This window comes from Kwoniella dejecticola, chromosome 4 (genome assembly GCF_000512565.2).
Source record: "Kwoniella dejecticola CBS 10117 chromosome 4, complete sequence".
Taxonomy (NCBI): Eukaryota; Fungi; Basidiomycota; class Tremellomycetes; order Tremellales; family Cryptococcaceae; genus Kwoniella; species Kwoniella dejecticola.
The window spans coordinates 128,505-146,607 of NC_089304.1; the positions used below are offsets into that span (position 1 = coordinate 128,505).

At 48.9% G+C, this 18,103-nt stretch overlaps 7 protein-coding genes across 7 annotated transcripts; 4 read left to right on the top strand and 3 right to left on the bottom strand.

Moving 5' to 3' along the window:
• Positions 1-59: 59 nt before the first annotated feature.
• On the top strand, positions 60-3,155 carry I303_103319 (uncharacterized protein; the record flags this gene model as incomplete). The annotated part of the gene is made up of 3 exons (XM_018406665.1): positions 60-1,068; positions 1,163-1,214; positions 1,274-3,155. 3 exons carry the CDS (start codon positions 60-62, stop codon positions 3,153-3,155), a joined length of 2,943 nt encoding a protein of 980 aa, XP_018263473.1.
• A 210-nt stretch (positions 3,156-3,365) lies between these two features.
• On the bottom strand, positions 3,366-7,458 carry I303_103320 (uncharacterized protein; the record flags this gene model as incomplete). The annotated part of the gene is made up of 16 exons (XM_018406666.1): positions 3,366-3,457; positions 3,527-3,682; positions 3,733-3,900; positions 3,998-4,307; positions 4,374-5,096; positions 5,148-5,341; positions 5,397-5,604; positions 5,660-5,778; positions 5,841-5,916; positions 6,410-6,514; positions 6,576-6,652; positions 6,716-6,794; positions 6,869-6,984; positions 7,049-7,165; positions 7,231-7,325; positions 7,385-7,458. The coding sequence occupies 16 exons, from the start codon at positions 7,456-7,458 to the stop codon at positions 3,366-3,368; spliced, it is 2,709 nt and encodes a 902-aa protein (XP_018263474.1).
• A 584-nt stretch (positions 7,459-8,042) lies between these two features.
• On the bottom strand, positions 8,043-9,236 carry I303_103321 (uncharacterized protein; the record flags this gene model as incomplete). The annotated part of the gene is made up of 4 exons (XM_018406667.1): positions 8,043-8,287; positions 8,357-8,565; positions 8,662-9,102; positions 9,208-9,236. The coding sequence occupies 4 exons, from the start codon at positions 9,234-9,236 to the stop codon at positions 8,043-8,045; spliced, it is 924 nt and encodes a 307-aa protein (XP_018263475.1).
• Positions 9,237-9,659: 423 nt separating this feature from the next.
• On the top strand, positions 9,660-11,849 carry I303_103322 (uncharacterized protein; the record flags this gene model as incomplete). Its single annotated transcript, XM_065968738.1, has 6 exons — positions 9,660-9,759; positions 9,826-9,863; positions 9,935-10,429; positions 10,502-10,580; positions 10,649-11,348; positions 11,456-11,849. The coding sequence occupies 6 exons, from the start codon at positions 9,660-9,662 to the stop codon at positions 11,847-11,849; spliced, it is 1,806 nt and encodes a 601-aa protein (XP_065824810.1).
• Positions 11,850-13,544: 1,695 nt separating this feature from the next.
• I303_103323 (uncharacterized protein) lies at positions 13,545-14,080 on the top strand (the record flags this gene model as incomplete). The annotated part of the gene is made up of 2 exons (XM_018406669.1): positions 13,545-13,896; positions 13,974-14,080. The coding sequence occupies 2 exons, from the start codon at positions 13,545-13,547 to the stop codon at positions 14,078-14,080; spliced, it is 459 nt and encodes a 152-aa protein (XP_018263477.1).
• Positions 14,081-15,083: 1,003 nt separating this feature from the next.
• On the top strand, positions 15,084-15,452 carry I303_103324 (uncharacterized protein; the record flags this gene model as incomplete). Its single annotated transcript, XM_018406670.1, has 1 exon — positions 15,084-15,452. The coding sequence occupies one exon, from the start codon at positions 15,084-15,086 to the stop codon at positions 15,450-15,452; it is 369 nt and encodes a 122-aa protein (XP_018263478.1).
• Positions 15,453-15,948: 496 nt separating this feature from the next.
• On the bottom strand, positions 15,949-18,088 carry I303_103325 (uncharacterized protein; the record flags this gene model as incomplete). The annotated part of the gene is made up of 7 exons (XM_065968739.1): positions 15,949-16,240; positions 16,312-16,357; positions 16,491-17,179; positions 17,247-17,407; positions 17,477-17,548; positions 17,608-17,747; positions 17,821-18,088. The coding sequence occupies 7 exons, from the start codon at positions 18,086-18,088 to the stop codon at positions 15,949-15,951; spliced, it is 1,668 nt and encodes a 555-aa protein (XP_065824811.1).
• Positions 18,089-18,103: the final 15 nt, after the last annotated feature.

Below are 18,103 nucleotides of genomic sequence, written 5' to 3' on the forward strand. Positions count from 1 at the left end.
CTACAGCGAACTTTAATTTGCATTCGAACTCTCGTACTCGTCCCCCCTGAGAGAGCGATATGCTCTCTCCCAAACCGTACGGGAAAACAATGCCATACACACCCGCATACAACAACCAAGATGTCGAGAAGGGCTTATCGTCGCCCACCAAAATAGCCAAGAGGCTCGTATCTAGGAAACCGCGTTGGATAATCGGTGGTTTAGTCCTTGCCGGGACAGTTCTTTACTTCTACTCTAGCCCATCTATCATTCATCCCCCTCCACCACCGCATCACGGGCACGGCCACGGCCACGGGCAAGATTCCCATCCGGGTGCGTTGCCCCCAGGCCATCATCGGCCGGTCGCTGGAAAACCAGGATGGTCGCCCTTCGATCAGCACGATGATGACGATGATGATGAAGATGATGAAGACGGCTATGAGAATGATGATGACGATGATGAGGAGGAGGAGGATGACGAAGAGGGACACCGAGGCGGAGGAGCAGGATGGAAAGGATGGTTACCTTTTGGAAAGGGTAGTGGGAGTGGGAATGGGAAATCCAAGAGTAAACCGATTTTAGATATCGAGGATACGGATCTAGAAGATCAAACAAGCCAACAAATGCCAGAGACCGTAAAATACGAGTTCGTCGTAGATGAGAACGGGGATAACTATATCAACAATTACATACAAGACATCGCCCCCCTTCATCCGGATGTATCGACCCTCACACCCGCTCCGAAACTGTTTTCAGAGGTGGATCTGAAGGAAACTACCATACCTGTGGAACAAGTATTCCCAAATGATCAATTACGTTCTATCATCACGCCGAATCACAAGGACTCGCCTGAAGAGACGCGAACTGAGATTCCAGAAGGATCGTGGTCGAAGTGGTGGGACGAAAACAAGAAACCTGAAGATTGGAGGGGACAGAAAGCAGAGATCAAGAAAGTGCAATGGTCTGGATTTGCTGGCGGACGTGATCGATGGGAGACTGCCAAGCAGAAGAAAGTCAGGGAGGAAAGGCGAGATGCAGTCAAGAGGGGGTTTAAACATGCTTGGGATGCATACAAGCGACATGCGTGGGGTGGGTCGATCTTTCTATCAAATGACTTCCTCTGAAGTTTTTGCGGGATGTCAAAGCATGTCGAAGAGTGCAGCTGACAAAGAGGATCACATAGGCCACGACGAAGTCCGACCGGTCTCTGAAACCCCTTCTGATCCTTTCAATGGGTAAGTGACGTCCCAGCTATCAGATCGGCCTGTAGAAGCTGATTCGCCCGCTCACACAGATGGGGCGCAACTATTGTCGATTCTCTCGATACCCTTCTACTCATGGGCTTCTCGGACGAATACAACCTCTGTCGACCTCACGTCAACCAGCTCAATTTCCACTGGGTCAACGGGCGGGACTGGCACTCCTCCTATCTGACCGAGGACGTCGACAACACTGGCGAGGTATATGCTGTACCCCGCGACAAGGGCGTCGGCTTAGCAGTATTCGAAACCGGTATCCGATACCTTGGGGGTCTCCTCGGCGCTTACGATCTATCAGGCGATAACCTCCTCATCGAACGAGCGGAAGATCTAGGAAATGTGCTTGGAAGAGCATTCAATACTCTGAGTGGATTACCTGCTGGACGTATGGATCCTGGTATACCGCCCAACGAGTTGATCCACCTCTCGACGGTGTCGATAGCGGAAGTAGGATCGATGTCGTTAGAGCTTATCCGCCTCTCGCAAATAACCAATAATCGAACGTGGTTTGACCTTGCTCAACGCGCGATGGAATACCTCGAAGAACGGGTCGTTCCACGTACGAGCCAGACCCCGCTTATCCCGATGTGGTTCCAGCCTGATTCGTCGCTTGACGTTGTCCAGAATGGCGGATACTCCTTTGGCGGATTAGCAGACTCGTACTACGAGTACCTGATCAAGGCGTACAAGCTCTTAGGCAATAACGAGGCTGCCCAAATCTGGAAGAGGGTATACGAACAATCGATCGATAAAGCCTCGCAGCTCCTTTATGTGGATATCGATGTCGTCCCGAATAGAGATTTGTTCACGATTGGGAAATTTGAGAATGGGCGTCTAATAAATGAGCTAGAACATCTCACGTGTTTCTCCGGAGCGATGCTTGGACTAGGAGCCAAGCTGTTAGACCGACCGAAAGATATGGTGGATGCGGAGAAATTGACGCAGACTTGTTATTGGTTATCTGCAGACACGCCGACCGGTCTACAACCTGAAAACTTCGAATGGTTCACAACCCCCTCAGATAGGGAATGGATGTATGAGAATGTGACTCTCGCCACTGGTGAGCTTTATCGACCTCCGCTTACCAAGGCCGACCTGGAAGAATGGGGAGATGAGATCCAGGGAACCCACCGAGATATGTCGGGAAACCTACGTTGGTCTAAAGATGGTAGTCTGGTAGTTACGCGTGAAAAGGGGGAAGAACCTGTTAAGTATCATACGAAGCTCAAGGGGAAACCTGCGGGAGGTAAACGGGTTAATGGGAGAGGAATCAATCGACCTGAAACTATAGAATCGATTTTCTACATGTACAGATTGACTGGAGATAGGCAATGGCAAGAGAAAGGATGGAAGATGTTTGTCTCGTGGATGGAAACTTCTAAAGTGCCAGGAGGAATCTCGAGCGTAGAGGATGTAACTCAGCAACGAGAGCATATACGTTTAGGCGATAATATGGAGAGTTTCGCACTTGCCGAAACGTTCAAATACCATTTCCTCCTCCAGTCGGAACCCGACGTGATGAGTCTAGACGATTACGTGCTCAACACTGAAGCTCATCCTCTACTGGTCAATCCGAAACTGGATCCGACATCGCCGACATCGCACGTAAGGCATTGGACGCCGATCTCGAATCAGCATTTAGGAGTGAGAGCGCAAGGAACCAACGTGCAGAAGTATAAGAGGTTAGAGGTTTTAGAGAGGTTGACGGGTTCGAGGAAGCATGGTCAGCCGGTGATCCAGCATTTCGGTCAAGGTGGTCCAGGATCGGGAAGTGGAGGAGACGCAGGAGGAGGCGGAAGAGGAATGGGAGGAGGTGGAGGGAGACCAGGTGATAGGCCTAAACCACCTCCAGGTTTCGGGATGAAGAAGGTCAAAGTACCCCATGAAAATGGTGGGAATTTCCCGGATGATTTCTGAGTGGCATGTAGATATGCTTGATGCCAAATACTATGAGTAACGATCAAACGAACAGATGTATCCAATAGACTATTCTCGCTTGCACATCATGTGACCATACTGCATTTCCATAATATCATGCCATCGCCATTTACTGGAAACATCAAGTGGAACGTCGACAAGAATACAACGTGGGAACAAATTTGCAGAACAGGTGATCAGACGATTCGATCATAACTTCGCCTTGACCTTCTTGTCCCCTTCGACCAGAGTTACAGCGGCGTTGCTGAGCGCAGCGGCGTCTCTTTCCTTGACTTTGGCGGCTGAAGAGACAAGTATATTCATAGTAAGCTATCCTTCCTGAACACTGAGGGCGAGAAAACTTGACTCACCGAAGATCACTTTGTCGCCTTCTTTCCACATCTCCGTCACCAGCGTCTCACCCGGAATAACTGTCCCGGCAAATCGCACCTTGATATCCTTGTATGGACCGAAAGTCTTCAGCACGTGTTTACCGGCGATACCCATCGAGCATAGACCATGCAAAACTGCAGCTTTATCAGCATAGGGTCCGTGGAGCAGAAAGCAAGGCACTCACTCGGTTTGGGGAATCCACCCATACTTGCGAATGACGGATCGATGTGAAGTGGATTGTAGTCTCCCGATAGCCTGTAGATCGCTGCTTGTTCGGTGGTAGTCTTCTCTTCAACGACGGCATCCGGTTTACGTTTTGGCGGGGTGTTGAGGGCACTGGCTGGACCTCGATCTATACATGGTGGTGTAAGTCAATCTAAGCTAGATTCTGCTGCTAAGGGAGTATGCGAACGGGATGATAAAGAACGAATGAGGAGTGCAGAACTCACCAGAACCGTTCTTCTTGCCGCCAAAACCACCACTTCCTCTCAAAATCACTGTACTTTGATTCTCAGTAATCACTTCGCCATTCTTGTCCTTGGATAGCACTTGGACCGTCACGGCGGCTGTCTTTCCCTTGTCCAGCACCTCCATCAGCTTGACGTGGTTGACCAGAGTACCGGACGTCGGTATGGGCTTGACGATCTTCAGATATTGCTCGCCGTGCAGGAGTTTTGCGGGATTGAAATTCGGGACGAAATCCATAGATAGGGCGGAGGAAGAACCGAATTGAGGGATCACTCCGAAGGTCGGCAATGCCTATCGCATCTCATCTGGTCAGTCATTTGGGCTTGGTTGGCATGTAGCCATGGTGAGCTGACTTACAGCAAATTCCTCGGCGTTCTCGTAAGTCCAGTGCAGCTCGTCCGCTTTGGCCCCTATGCCGAGGTTGTACAGCATGACATCTCTTTCAGAATAGGTAAACTCCTCAGGCTCAGGCGCGTTCTTCTTGGCCTCTTTGATCTCAGGTGTATCTTCTGGATCTTCGAATTCACCACCTCCGGAATCCTCAGCTCCATCCTCATGGGAGGTGTTCGAGAAATTGGCCATGATCTGTTGTAAGGCTTCGGGTCCGCTTGACGGGTTGGTGGCATTGTCATCGAATGTTGTGATCTGTTTCCACTTCTTGACTATCGATTCAGGTTGCAATTCCCGATCGTTGGGGAACGACACTCCATACGTCCTTTGCCATCTCATCTGAGCGGCATATCCACCAAATACCTCGTAGAAGGTTCCTGTATCTTCGCATTGCTCGGAACAGAGGTATCCGACGATGGGAGCGACGTATTCAGCCTTCATGGCCTCCATGAACTCCTTGGGCCAGACAGTTGCGGTCATTGCTGTACCGGCTCGGGGAGCGATACAGTTGACCAAGATACCTGATCGTGAGCCCTCGATGGCCAGTGATCTGGCGAGACCGATTAGGGCTGCTTTGGCAGTGGAGTAATTGGCTTGACCGACTGTGCCGTAGATTCCGTTCGGTGAAGCAGTAGTGATGATGCGCCCGTATTTCTGCTTCTGGAAGATAGGCCAAACAGCTTTTGCGCACTGGAAGAGGTGATTTAGCTTGCGAGTCTTTCAGAACGGGGTCCGACTTACCTTAAAGGTACCTCTTAGATGAACTTGTATAACCTGATCCCACATCTTCTCATCCATGTTCACAAATGCCTTATCCCGTAAGATTCCAGCGTTAGCAACGAGTACGTGAACGGTGCCAAAAGCATCGACCGCAGCTTTGACGATAGCATCACCGTCTTCCGCAGAGCATACAGCCGCTACTGCTTTGCCGCCGACTAAGTTCATTGTTGTCAGTTGATGTGTCATTGAACTCAGGCTACCTGCACATACCGGCTTTCACCTCTTCAACGACCTTCTCAGCTCCAGCCTTGCTAACATCATTGATGACCACATTCGCACCGAGTTTACCAAACATTAGAGCATAATCTCTGCCTAGTCCTGCTCCGGCACCAGTGATGATCACTGTTTTGTCTTTGTAAGTGATCGCTGGTGAGATTTGCTTATTGTGTGGAAGGGTCTTTGCTGTCTTGGCCCAGCCCTATGTCATTTGGATTAGATATATCCTCTTCGGTACCGCACAATTGTCGACGCACCATCATATCGCCGTCCTCGCTATTCAATGGGTGTTCTGGGTTCTCAAAATCTTGCACTTCCGACCACTTCTCGGCGACAGCTGAAGGTGTGAAGCTCTCATCCGTTCTCCATATTGCACCTGATTGAAGCGATGGCTCAGCACGCGAAAGAGCAGGAACAGGGCAAAGCAGAGAGACGTACCCTTTGATCTCTCCCATCTGACTTCCGAGAAGAAGCCGGCACCGAGTTCAAATATGCGCCCATTGACATCCGGACCCTATAAGCCCGCAGTAAGTACAGATAGTCCAATAATGATTGCGAGGACAGATACAAGGGTCATCAGTGACAAGAGGATGGGCAAGATTAAAGTAGCCAGGCAGTAGGATTAAGCGAAGATTCGGGGCGACAGCGGAAACGAGCATAGCATGAGGAATGGACATTGATAACATGGCACCAGTGAGGGCAACAAACAGGTGGAAGACTGAGACCGAAGAGCGGAAGGCGGAAGCTAAGGGGAGGCAGGATGAAGTGCGTGACAGGAGGGGCGGGGCGGAGTAGGAGTGAGGCAGGAAGGGGAAGGTGCGAACAGAATAGGGGCTGAGATGGAGGAAGGAAGGGATGGAGGGAGGAAGGAAGAGGGGAGGCGGAGAGGCGGAATCGAAAAAGGAGGCGGACAGAAGGAAGGGGGCGAAACAGGGAGAATTGAGTTTGGATCATGGAGTTAAAGGAGGTTGGAATTGGGAAATAGGGACATGAAAGCAGGAACTCACATTCTTAGCGGTGAGTACCCCAACCATAGGGGCGATGAACTCAGGTTTCAACCCTTTCAGCATGTCTGGAGGAAGGATAGTCTCCGTCATCGCCGAAGCAGCCATCTATCGGTTCTCCCGTAAGCTGAGCTTGTCTCGGTTGAAATTCACGAGCAACTTAGCTCACTGGCACAATAACGTTAGTCTTGATATTGTATTTCGCCCCTTCTCTAGCTAATGTACGCGTGAAACCGACAAGACCCACTGCACCAGTGCCCCATGTAAGCTACTGTCATCCGTATTTTAGTCAAGAGCAAAACAGCTTACTCTTGGCGGCAGAATAGTTGGTTTGACCCATGTTCCCATATAATCCAGCAGCAGAAGCGGTGTTGATGACTCTTCCAAACTAATCCAGAAAACAATGGTGTCAGCTGTGCTGTTCGATTCCCTATTGTTTTCGATTGAGAAGCAGCTGCGCACCTTTTGTTGCCTGAACAAAGGCCAACATGCTTTCGTACATGCGTAAGCGCCCTTAAGGTGGACTAGGGTGACCAAGTCCCAATCTTGCTCGGACATATTCTTGAACGCCTTGTCCCCTTAGATCATCACAGTTTATGAGCGTTGAGGTGCCGCGAAGAGAACAAGCATGAAGAATCTCACGAAGTATACCAGCATTATTGATCAACACGTGGACTGTACCGAACGTTTTGACAGCTTGGTCTACGACTTGTTGACCGTCCGCTACGGATCCAGGGGCGATCGAAGCTTGGCCGCCAGCTACACAGGATGAGGTATCAGCTTGTCGCGGTAGGAAATTGGCACGCATGATGAAGCTGACGTACAAGAGTTGATCTCATCAGCTACTGCTTGAGCAGCTTTGTCCGATACATCGTTGACTACTACTTTGGCACCTCGAGTAGCGAAGAACTTGGCATAGCTGAGGTGGATGATAAGTCAGCTTGGTGTAGGTGCAAGGAAGTCTACGATCAAGCTTACACTTTGCCTATTCCGCTTCCTGCCCCGGTGACTAAGACTACCAGATCTTTGAAGTCCAGAGACTGCTGAGCCATCTTGGTTATGGCTTTACAGATAGAAGGTAAGGGGTATCTATATGAGAAAGAGGGAGACGGCGGAATGTTACGGGTTGATATAGCGCGGACCGCTGAGCAGCGAGTAATTGCTATGCTACAGACGGATCTTCTTAGGGTAGTAAGGATGGATCTGACTATGATGAAAGAGCTCAGAAGTGTGTAGCTTGTGACCAGCAATGGTATGACAGGAAGATAGAGGAGGGGAAGGAAGAAGGTGCATGTGGGTGTATTTCTATTTCTTTAGTTGATTCATACTCCGGCTCAAACATACAATCTCATAACCGGCATACACACCTTATCGCCTATGATGACGTGGCGTTTTAAATGGATCTCAGGCTAAAAGCCCTCAGCCAGCATGTGCATATATGTTTCGTATACATGTGTACGCTATGCATGGGTGACTGCGCTATCATGACATGGCAGAGCTTTCATGCTCTCTTCCCATCGGCTTGTCTGCTTCCCGGAATGCAATGTGAACGTCATGATACGGGACGGAGTTACTTTAATGCCAGAGAAGCCTCCCAGCTATTTGTAAGAATTTTAGCCATGCCATATGCTGTATTCTACAAATCAAAATCACTATCGTCATCATCATCACCCTCACTCTCGTTCTTCCCTCGACCAGTGCCAACGCCCGTACCGCCAGACCGTATTTTCGTTGACCTAGCATTGACTCCTCCTACTTTACTATCGAAGTCAAAGTTGTCCTCGTCTTCGTCTTCCGAATCCCCATCTGCGTTTTGTTGGCGCAGTAGAGCCGAAGATGGCTTTTCTATGGCTTTGTAGTACAATAACAGGCCTTCGAGATCTGAAGCAGACAAATGGACCATTAGCATGCCGCGGTGTATCTAATACGAAGCCTAGAAGTAGAACTCACCCCTGACAGTCGTCTTCATCCCTTTCAGACCCATCCCAGCAATGACATTCCCGCTGATCTCCCCGTTCCTATATATCAGCAGGGTGGGCACGTTCTTATCTGGGTAATTCGGTATACACAGTCCGGCAGGTATCGAGAGGAATTTCGTAGATGGATGCACGGCTGCTAGTTGATGCAACAACGGTCGAAGGTGTTGCGAGAGGGGTACGCTGCACCGTTTATCCTGACAATCAGTGTTCCATTCCCTTTAATCCAGGTGAAAGATCGAAGAGAGCGAAGGACGACGATGATATGGATTTACTCACGAATCTTTATACAGAAAAACAACCACTCCCGTACCTCTCAAACCTCCCGAACCCCGCTTTCCTCCATCTCCTTCTTCCTCATCATCATCGTCCAGATCATCCAGATCACGCGGGGTACCATCCTCATCGAAGCTGATCTTACTCCCCTCCGTGACTTCTTTGACGAAATCCTCCCGTGAGAGCGGCTCCATAGTACCAAACCTCCCTTTTTTCTCCTCCTTCTTCATCTCGTCCATTCGTTTCCGCTTATAATCCTCGAACATCCGCTCATCGTCCGAGTCCAGATTCTCATTCTCCAGCAACGTCACCAATTGGTCCGTATCTGCCGTAGCTGCTATTGCGCGCACGGCATCTTGGTGCGTGATATGTGGGATATCGGGTGAAGGGGAGCGCGAGGGTGGTTTGGGCGGCAAGATCCCGTGAGCTCGGAGTGCGTCGTTGCTATCATCACGGACAAGGTTTTCAGTACATTATCACAGACCACAGTAGGTTGCGGGTAGTTTGTGTTGAGATACTGTTCAGCAAGGATTCGCGTGGGATACATACAATTCAGTATCTTCGTTTGGATTGACCATGATGGAATGATGACCAGATTCGCTCGATAGTTGCTCGGTTTACTCGAAGTCTTTCTCGGATAAGGTTCTACCTCGATGGAGAGATTCGGTGGCCGGTCACCGATGTTGTAAGGTATGATTATTGATCTCACGAGGCCGGTGTCGTGGAACGTTCTATACCTTTCTTGGAAGATTGAATGGAAGAAGGATGAAGGTCGAGCATGTTCGAATGGATTCAAGTTTACGGCACAGACACCCAAATACAGCTTAAAATGCGGAGTCTCCGCGTCATAACATGGAATTTTGAGTCGACAGACAGCAACCGTTCGCCGAGGGTCATGTAGTCACATCAGGTCATACAGAAATCACTAGCAAGTTAATACAGAACTTCCTGACCACAAATGGCCTCTTGAAGAGTATAACGAGAAAGTATCGCCCCGTAACATGTACGACAGCGAAGTAGAAATTTGGAATACCCTGCTGAAATGGCTCGAGGAGAAACATCCAGGATTCGAAAGTAATCTATCTTTGAGGGATATCCCAGGTGCGCTTGACCCATCTCCCATCCATGACTAAATTTACTTGTGTCGCTCACACGATTCTCATATAGGGGTCGAAAGAGGTCTCACAGCTGGACGAGATCTCAAGGTGAGCCGTCCTCTTCTCCAATACAGCTACTTGCGTTCGACGTGCCAGCTAATATGTCCACTATCTTGTAGAAAGACGACACCCTCCTTCATATCCCCTCAACATGCATGCTCAACCCCCTCACACTCCTACCCAACTCTCCTATCCCTTCTCACCTCTTTCCTCAGACCAAGAGTACGAACACGAACGTCTCCAGCCCATCCCCAAAAGAATCCTCCACGCCTGTACCGAAGAGAGCCCGGACCGACAAGCCCAGGAAATTGGATACGACCCAACTCCTCACCCTGCATCTAGCGCTCACTAAAGATCCCCAAGAACGGTACAAGAGCGATTGGGCACCTTATATAGACAGCTTGCCCAAATCGTTTCGACCATGGCACCCGCTCACATGGGTTGTACCCCTTGATGAGGAGCAGAGAAGCTCCGGTCAGAAGGAGAAGCAACGGGAAGAGTGGATATGGTACAATCATTTGTACCAGATTGGCTTGTCCGGTTCGACAAGGTTGAAAGTCCAAGATGTGAAGAAGAGGTTTGATCAAGATTACGAGGTATTATCGGACGTTTTAGTGAGTCCCCGTTAATCAGACGCCGTTTGATATCACTTGGATAGGTCGTTGACGGACAGCACGAACTTGTAGAAAGAGGAAGAACCCTTTAAGTCACAAAATCTGGTCGAGAGCATAGAAAAAGAAGTGATACTGTGGGCGTGGCTTAACGGTCAGTGATGCACTTTACGCGATATACATCGACACCATTCAATTGACAAGCCGATTCCACCAATCTAGTCAATACTCGATCAATATCCATTCCTCTTGGACTACCAGCCCCTTCTGAACGGAACAACCACACCCTCGTACCTATTATGGACTTCATCAATCACTCATCGAACGAGAAACTGATAACCCCTAGAGTGAAACAACTTCCTACTCCTTCTGCTCGGATGCGCAAACAATCAGCATCATCCACTGCAAAATCGAACGGCTTAGACAAAGATATCGCTTTGCCCTCTCCACCTCTGACCTCAAGCGCAAAGTCGAACGGTAGCACGAACGGCACCAACTCCATGGGACTCAGGAAAGCAGATCAACACCTCCTGCCGAACAAGATCGATTTCAAGTTAGTGTGTCAAGAGGGAGGACTGAGAAAGGACGAAGAGGTGTTCTTTGAATATGGAGGTCATTCGAGTTCGACCCTTTTTGCTGAATATGGGTTCTGTGAAATACCCACGAAGTCGAGTTTCGATTCGAGCTTGAAATTAACGAATGGGACTGGCTCAGAGGAAGAGAAGTTAGCGTCGAATGATACAAATGGAAATCAGAATGTAAATCAACGTGGAAATTCTGATGAGAAGGAAGAGAACGGATGGCTAAGTATGAAATACGGTGAAGTCGACCTAACGCCGTACATTAACGAATTATGGGAAGAGCAAGACGAAGATGATCAAGAGGAGAAGAAAGCGGTTTTACAAGATATAGGGTGTTGGGGGTGAGTGTCTGCTTGCGGTTGATATCCTTACTTGCCTCTTCTTGCGTCAAACGTAAAACGTATTAGGGGATACGAGTCAAATGGCTGATACGTGGTACGCTGGTCAGGGGAAATACAATTCACTGTCAACCATCACCAGTCCATCCTTCTCATTCATTATTGATGACTCTCCGCTTAATTCACCTCCCATCGAATTCACCGAAATTGACCAACATCTCCAGAGGTCTAGTAACGTACCTCTCACCGGCCAATGAGACTTCGGTGATGATGACGCTGGAAAACATGCTCAAGCGGGTAATCAAAGATTCGCATAAACGTCAAAAAGACTTGAACAAATTGATCGGACATTCTATACATGCAAAAGAAGAGAATGGAGAGAAAGAAGAAGTGAATGCTGAACAAAGGGGGATCATTGGGATGTTGAGTAGTATGTGCGAGGAGGAACAGGTGATTGCGAGGAGTTTGTTAGATCGTCTAGAAAAAGGTGTGGATTTCTCGTGATCCCTCAGGGAGTGTATGATAAACGTAATACGTCGGCTATCGTAACTATTGTTCTAGCATCATTTTCTGTCATTTGGATCTTGATGTTTGCTTGCACTTGCACTTGAGCTTATGGCAAGCATTGGCGCGAAACGAATGCCTCATTGATACCTATATATACACACAGCAGCACAGCAGAGGTATGCTATACAATTGTTGTCCAAAGGGCACATATGACTGACACGCCGACGCAGAGTCAATAGTCGACGATCTCGTTCCTGCCCAGCACCAACTTGAAGGATTCGATATCGGTGTTGGTAAGGGTTCTCAAGTGGCCGCGAGTATTTAGGTAGATGGCCGCGATTTTTTAGGTAGATGCAGCTGGGTGGCCGAGTATCGGAAGGTATAATGTCCTGTTCTTCCTCCCACATAGGAGAATGTACCTGACGTGACAGTGGAAGACGTATACTCATCTATATCTGGTCGCATACGAAACGCCGTAACTTAGAGAAAACGGCAATCAATGTCAGTCTCGACACCAGTCGCCCCCACCTATCTAGGCAAGTCAGTGCCAGTAACCTTGGGTAGCCGTATCGATTTCGCCTATTTCCCTAGATACGATGCAAACTGCTCTCGGGGAGATCATCCACCGAAATCAAGGTGGATTAAATGTATTAATTCATGATTGTACCATTACCATGGGACAGACGGTCACGGTGTCGAGCTAAATCAGGGGTCTGTCGGTTCAATCACATGTGTCCACATGGATCTTCCTCTTGGTTATCAACTGATCGTAGCAAGCAGTGTAATAATACAAGGTCAAGATCAACAAGCTTTGAGTCGACGCTCGAAGTCAGCCGGTGTGGGGTGGGGCAACGTACCGTAAACAAGTGGACCCTTGACATACCTCGGGGTCAAATCAGGGAGAGCTCAAGCAGAGAGCAGGTGAGGGTGTATCGCAGGGTCGAACCGAATGTCTCGGTAACAAAGAAATTGACTTTACCCCCGGGAGTGACTAACGCTCTACGGTTAGTCGGTTTTGTGGAGCCGGGTGGGGTAATGAATGAGCTTATCTCAATCTCCGTTCTCGTAATTTAAATTATCCTATCAAATGCAGATGGAGGTAACTTAAAGGAAAAACGGTTCGTGCGGCCGAAGCGTGTATAGGGAACAGTTCCAGTATTATTGATTACAAGATTAGGGTCGTCAGTGGCTTTCCTTAGACTGAATCTTGCGGCCCGATTACGTCCATCAGGCGATCTTTCGCGACTGTTATCAGGACTGTATTGGTGGGGAGGCTAAGGGTACTCCGTCAGCTGATGAGTAAATGCCGAGTGGAAGGACGACAAGGTTCAGACTAAATATTGATGCCAGGTACAGACACAAATGCACATATCAGATAGGTAACATATGTCGTGCATGACATGTATTTTGGTCTCCTATTCTGAGCGATGTGCAATAAATAGATATGCCAAGTGATATGATAATTTACCGACGTCTGTCTTTCTGTCTTTCTGCCGCACGGTCGGACCGTCTTTGAGATTCATAGAAGTGTCTTCAAGGTATATATATAGGACGTCGAGAGGCAATTTTGTTCCCCCTTACCCACTTCCGAAGTATCTACAACATTCGAAACTTGAACCGACATACAACTGACTTCACATCCACATCCGCGTTCACTCCACAAACCTCAACAATCAAAAGCAACCACTCACGATGATCCCGTCGATCCACACCGCTGCTATCTCCCTATTACTACTCTCGTCCCCAGCTCTAGCCGGCTTGATCAGTATCTGGAACTACGACGGAAACTATATTTGCGGGTACGAAGGGGACGTTCTCGAATACTGTCCCGAGAATGGTGGACAAGTGATGGAGGGCGACTCACCTTCTTGCGATGCCTTCTTGAGCTCGGGCGATGCCACTTCTGAGAATCTCTTTTACAACAATTTCCCCGATTCCTTCAATGCTCCTTGTCCATGCGGCGGACCTGAAGGGACTGATGGTCTTCTAGACTTCTACAATACCGGAAACGGTTATGAGGTTTATTGGAGTGGCGGTGATGGAAGTAAGTTAAGCCTTTTCCTTCCTTTTCCTCCTCGTTCCGTGCGTGCGCTTGTTCTCACATGTCATGCATCTCCGTAGCGTCTCTGGGACACTGCAATGGTAATGACGGCTCCAAGCTGTGCGCCATCACGGGGACGTACTCGTATGCAAGAGAGTATTCTTGTCAATTGAGCGCTTGTTGTTAAGTCGAAAAAGGCGTAACTGGACTTCTCCGTTCACTTTTCAGCGGTTTCTGCGGCTGAAACCAGTCCTTCGACTCCGCTTGCTTGTAGAAGGTATGATGAACGGGGCTATACCTATTGTAGTACCCTTTCTCTCGGTGGAACGAATATATGCAGAATACGGAATCAAGGATATTCTTAGAAACTGAGGAAGAAGCCTTTTGAGTGGGAGACGGCGCACGGCGCCATCAACCTGTGATAGACTGTGTCCGTCCGTGTGCATATGATATCTCTCGATCTTCATCGATATGATTTAAGACCACAGCTGCAGCTGGATATCCCTACCGGCATCATGCGAGACACACAGCGCAGGACGACGGGCAGGAACATCCACGAAGGTCTTGAGTCTGTATGATAATTTACGAGGTGTTGGTACGGTTCGGTGAACCGAGCTGGGGTACCCGAAATCTGGGTGCCTGTTACTACGGCTCAGGGCAATCTGTCGCTGCAATCTACTGGTAATCTTGCCTTGATCGGTGAATATGATGAGTAAGTGTCTGAGAAAGGTACGCCTAGTGGCGACGGAGCAATAGCTCATGTTGCGAGTGTCAAGTTACGAGAGGCTTGGCAGTCTAAAGCGACTAGTTTCTCTCTTGGGGTATCCATTTGCCCCGGTATCACCTGATCGGCAAGTGATCCTAACCTTCGCAGCGGTGTGAATTCTGCGATGCCGGTGTCCAGACATTGTATGTGACGGACGCTGAAAGGCTAGCCGCACGCTTGGAATATGCCTCTCACATAACGATTAATGCCAAGACCACCGCCGGCCGATGAATGAATGAGCTTCACAAGCATCGTGCCCACTCTGCTGTAGTCCTAGCCACCCGTGAGGTGTACATATACCAGTCTGTCAGTTTTCTCATCTTGCTTTGATCCGTTGTTCAAATCCCACACCTTCCAGTCCATTCAGTCCAAAGTTCATCAATCACTACTCGCTTACACCATACCTATCAAGTACAACAACATCATGTTCTACTCCGCACTCACCGCCTTTGCAGCCTTGTTACTATCCGCTCCGGCTTTAGCAGGATACATCAGTGTATGGCATTTCAACGGACAATACATATGCGAACTCTCAGATGGAGTGCTCCAATCTTGCCCGTTGAGCGGTGGTGTGCTGGTCAATGGAGATTCGCCAAGTTGCAACGATCTCTTGAACAACGGTTATGGCACTGAACCGAACCTCTTCTACGAATATCCTAAGACACCGGACTACTTCAACGGTCCCTGTCCTTGCGGAGGGGGTATGCTGGACTTCTACAAGAGGGGAGATACCTTTGAAGTCTACTGGGCTGGAGGTGGTATGTGTCCCATCCTTCTCCCATCACCGACGTGAATTAGGGGCTGATCCTGTGGGCGACATTCCTACCAGACGGAACCAGTCTTGGATTCTGCAACTCCGCGGATATGAGCAAAACATGCGCTACCAGCGGCACATTCGCATACCGAAGAGATTTCACGTGTCAGCTCAGTGCTTGCTGTTGAATGACAAAGTGGAGAACGCGCGTCAGCGTGTAGGTGGACTACCTTTCCCAAGTGGAAATTGGAATAGCGACTAGTAGAAAACTCGTAGCCTTTATCTTCGAACAAGCGATGCAGGCGGGAGTGGTCAAGGGGCTCAGAAGCAAAAGAAAAAGCAAGCTACACGCATTCAACCGTATGCGAATCGAAATATGATAAGAAACGATTACGTATGCAAATGTATTTATATCGGCGAGCTCCGCTGATTGGCGGGATCAAATATGGTTTGCATCAAAAGAATCCTTCGTTCTGCGCGATAATAACGTCAACTGTTTGACGATTGAAGATCCTTCGACCTTTTGATATAGACCTTATCTTCCTTCCTGAATAGCCCTGTTCTCCTCAGCCACCATCTCCACCTCGGTCTTGTACCCCTTGAACTTCCTGAGCGGGACCTTTTTCTCGAACAGCTCGTCGATTTCCGCCGGCGATCTCCGGGCGACTTCAGGCAAAATGAACCATCCGACGACAGTAGCGATAGAGCCGGCGACACCGAAGAATAGTCCAGTCTTGACACCCCATTTGGCGTCGCCGTTGAGCATAAGCGGCGTGCAGAAACTGAACAAAATCGCGACCATGTTCGAAAGAGCCAACCCCCATCCACTGTGAACAAACAACACAAGTCAGGTCAGCATGAAAAAACAATTCTGAGACATCATGTGGGAACGACTTGCCTGGTTCGAGCACGAAGTCGGTAAGTGGGGATCTCACTTGCGTAGACTGTCAGGGGAACGAAATTGATCAGCGATATCCGTAAAGTACAGCCAGAAGATGTTACCGTTTGAAAGCGCCGGAGTTTACGGTTCGAGGAGGGTGATGACGCTAGTTTCCGAGACCAGATGAGGTGACTCACCATAACCAATGGCAGACGCTCCAGTTGTCGTGAAAGTAGCAAGACACGCGAAGAAGATCAAGAGCGAACCGAGGGACTTGCTAGAATAATCGAAGAACCCAATGATTCCCAAAGCCAATACGGACAAACTGGTGATACCGTATGGGTATACGGTCAACGGTCTTCTACCGATGGAATCGGAAAGGGGAGCTGTAATTAACATAGCCAGCAATTGAACGCATCCCAAAATTACGGTAACGAGGAAGGGGTTCTTGTTTCCGGCCAATTGGAAGAAATAAGTCGAGTACGAGTTGAATACCGACAGACCGACGAATTGCTGGATGATCTTTGGCGCGGCAGCGATTAGTAGTCGTAGGAGGTTTCGCCCCTGGAATACAGCCCATGGACCCTCCTGGTTGTTCCGAGCAGCAGTGACTCGCTCCGCTTCGATGGTAGCTACCATGACGTTCACTTCGTCTGCGACGTTGTATCCCTCGATTCGTCCGTAATATCTCTCCAACACCCGACTGGCTTTATCGAGCTTGCCTTTACCGACCAACCACCAAGGGGATTCGGGAAGGAGGACAAAGATGATACCCATGATTCCGATCATTCCCCATTGGGTGTAGATCGCGTCTTTGAAGTTGACCTTTCTAGCGTTGAGCTCGTTCAAGGCGACACCAGCTAAAAGCTGTCCGAGGCAGAACCAGCTGAACAAAGGACCGAATATTCAGCATAAGACAACAATCCATCCAGCTCTGCCGACACCCGACTTACAAGGTATAAGCATTGATCAAGAAACCTCTTAAATTGTTAGGGGCGATTTCGGCGATGTAAACGGGTAAAGTGGTTTGAAGCATCCCCACACCGATACCGGAGAACAGCTTAGCTACGAGCCAGGTCTGCCATCCTTTCACCGTACTTTCGACGATGACACTCTTATAGCGTAAAGACGTGCATTAGCACTTCGGTAATATCGGAAATGACGTGACGCAAGAAGGACTCACAGCAACCAGGAAAGCAAAAAGGATGTACATTGCGACTTTTCGACCAAGAGCGTCGGTAGCGTATTGCAAGAACTGGAACAATCGGCCATCATCAGATCGATACAAGTTGTCAGTCGATTATGGTAACTCACAATTTGACCTAAAGTTTGACCAGTAGACTGAATACCACCCCATGCTGATACGTATTTACCGAGAATAGCGCCTTTGGCATCTCTAGGCATGAGGGCGATGAAGCCTTTATTGGAAATGATACCTCCGTTCAGGTTGATCTCTGTGCAGTAGATAATATTGAATGATCAGCTATGTTCTACACTCTTTGCAATGTACACGGTCAAAAGACGTACGGTATCCTTCAAGCGAAGCACTGAAAGCAGCAGCCATAGCTACGCCTGCAATGACCTTATTCTGCTTGACCGTAGCCCAGAGGCCGAGATCATCGTGCTTGGATCTCATCTGGACTTGACCACCTTTAGACATGGTCCTTCTGACCTCCTCCGCGGTCTGAAGATGATCGGCGTGCACCACTTCATGGTCTTTCTCGTTCGTGATCGAGTGGACAGGAACGATATCCTGCGCCGACTGATTATGAGGCGTAGCCGATAACTGAGCCATCTTGTATATGTATAT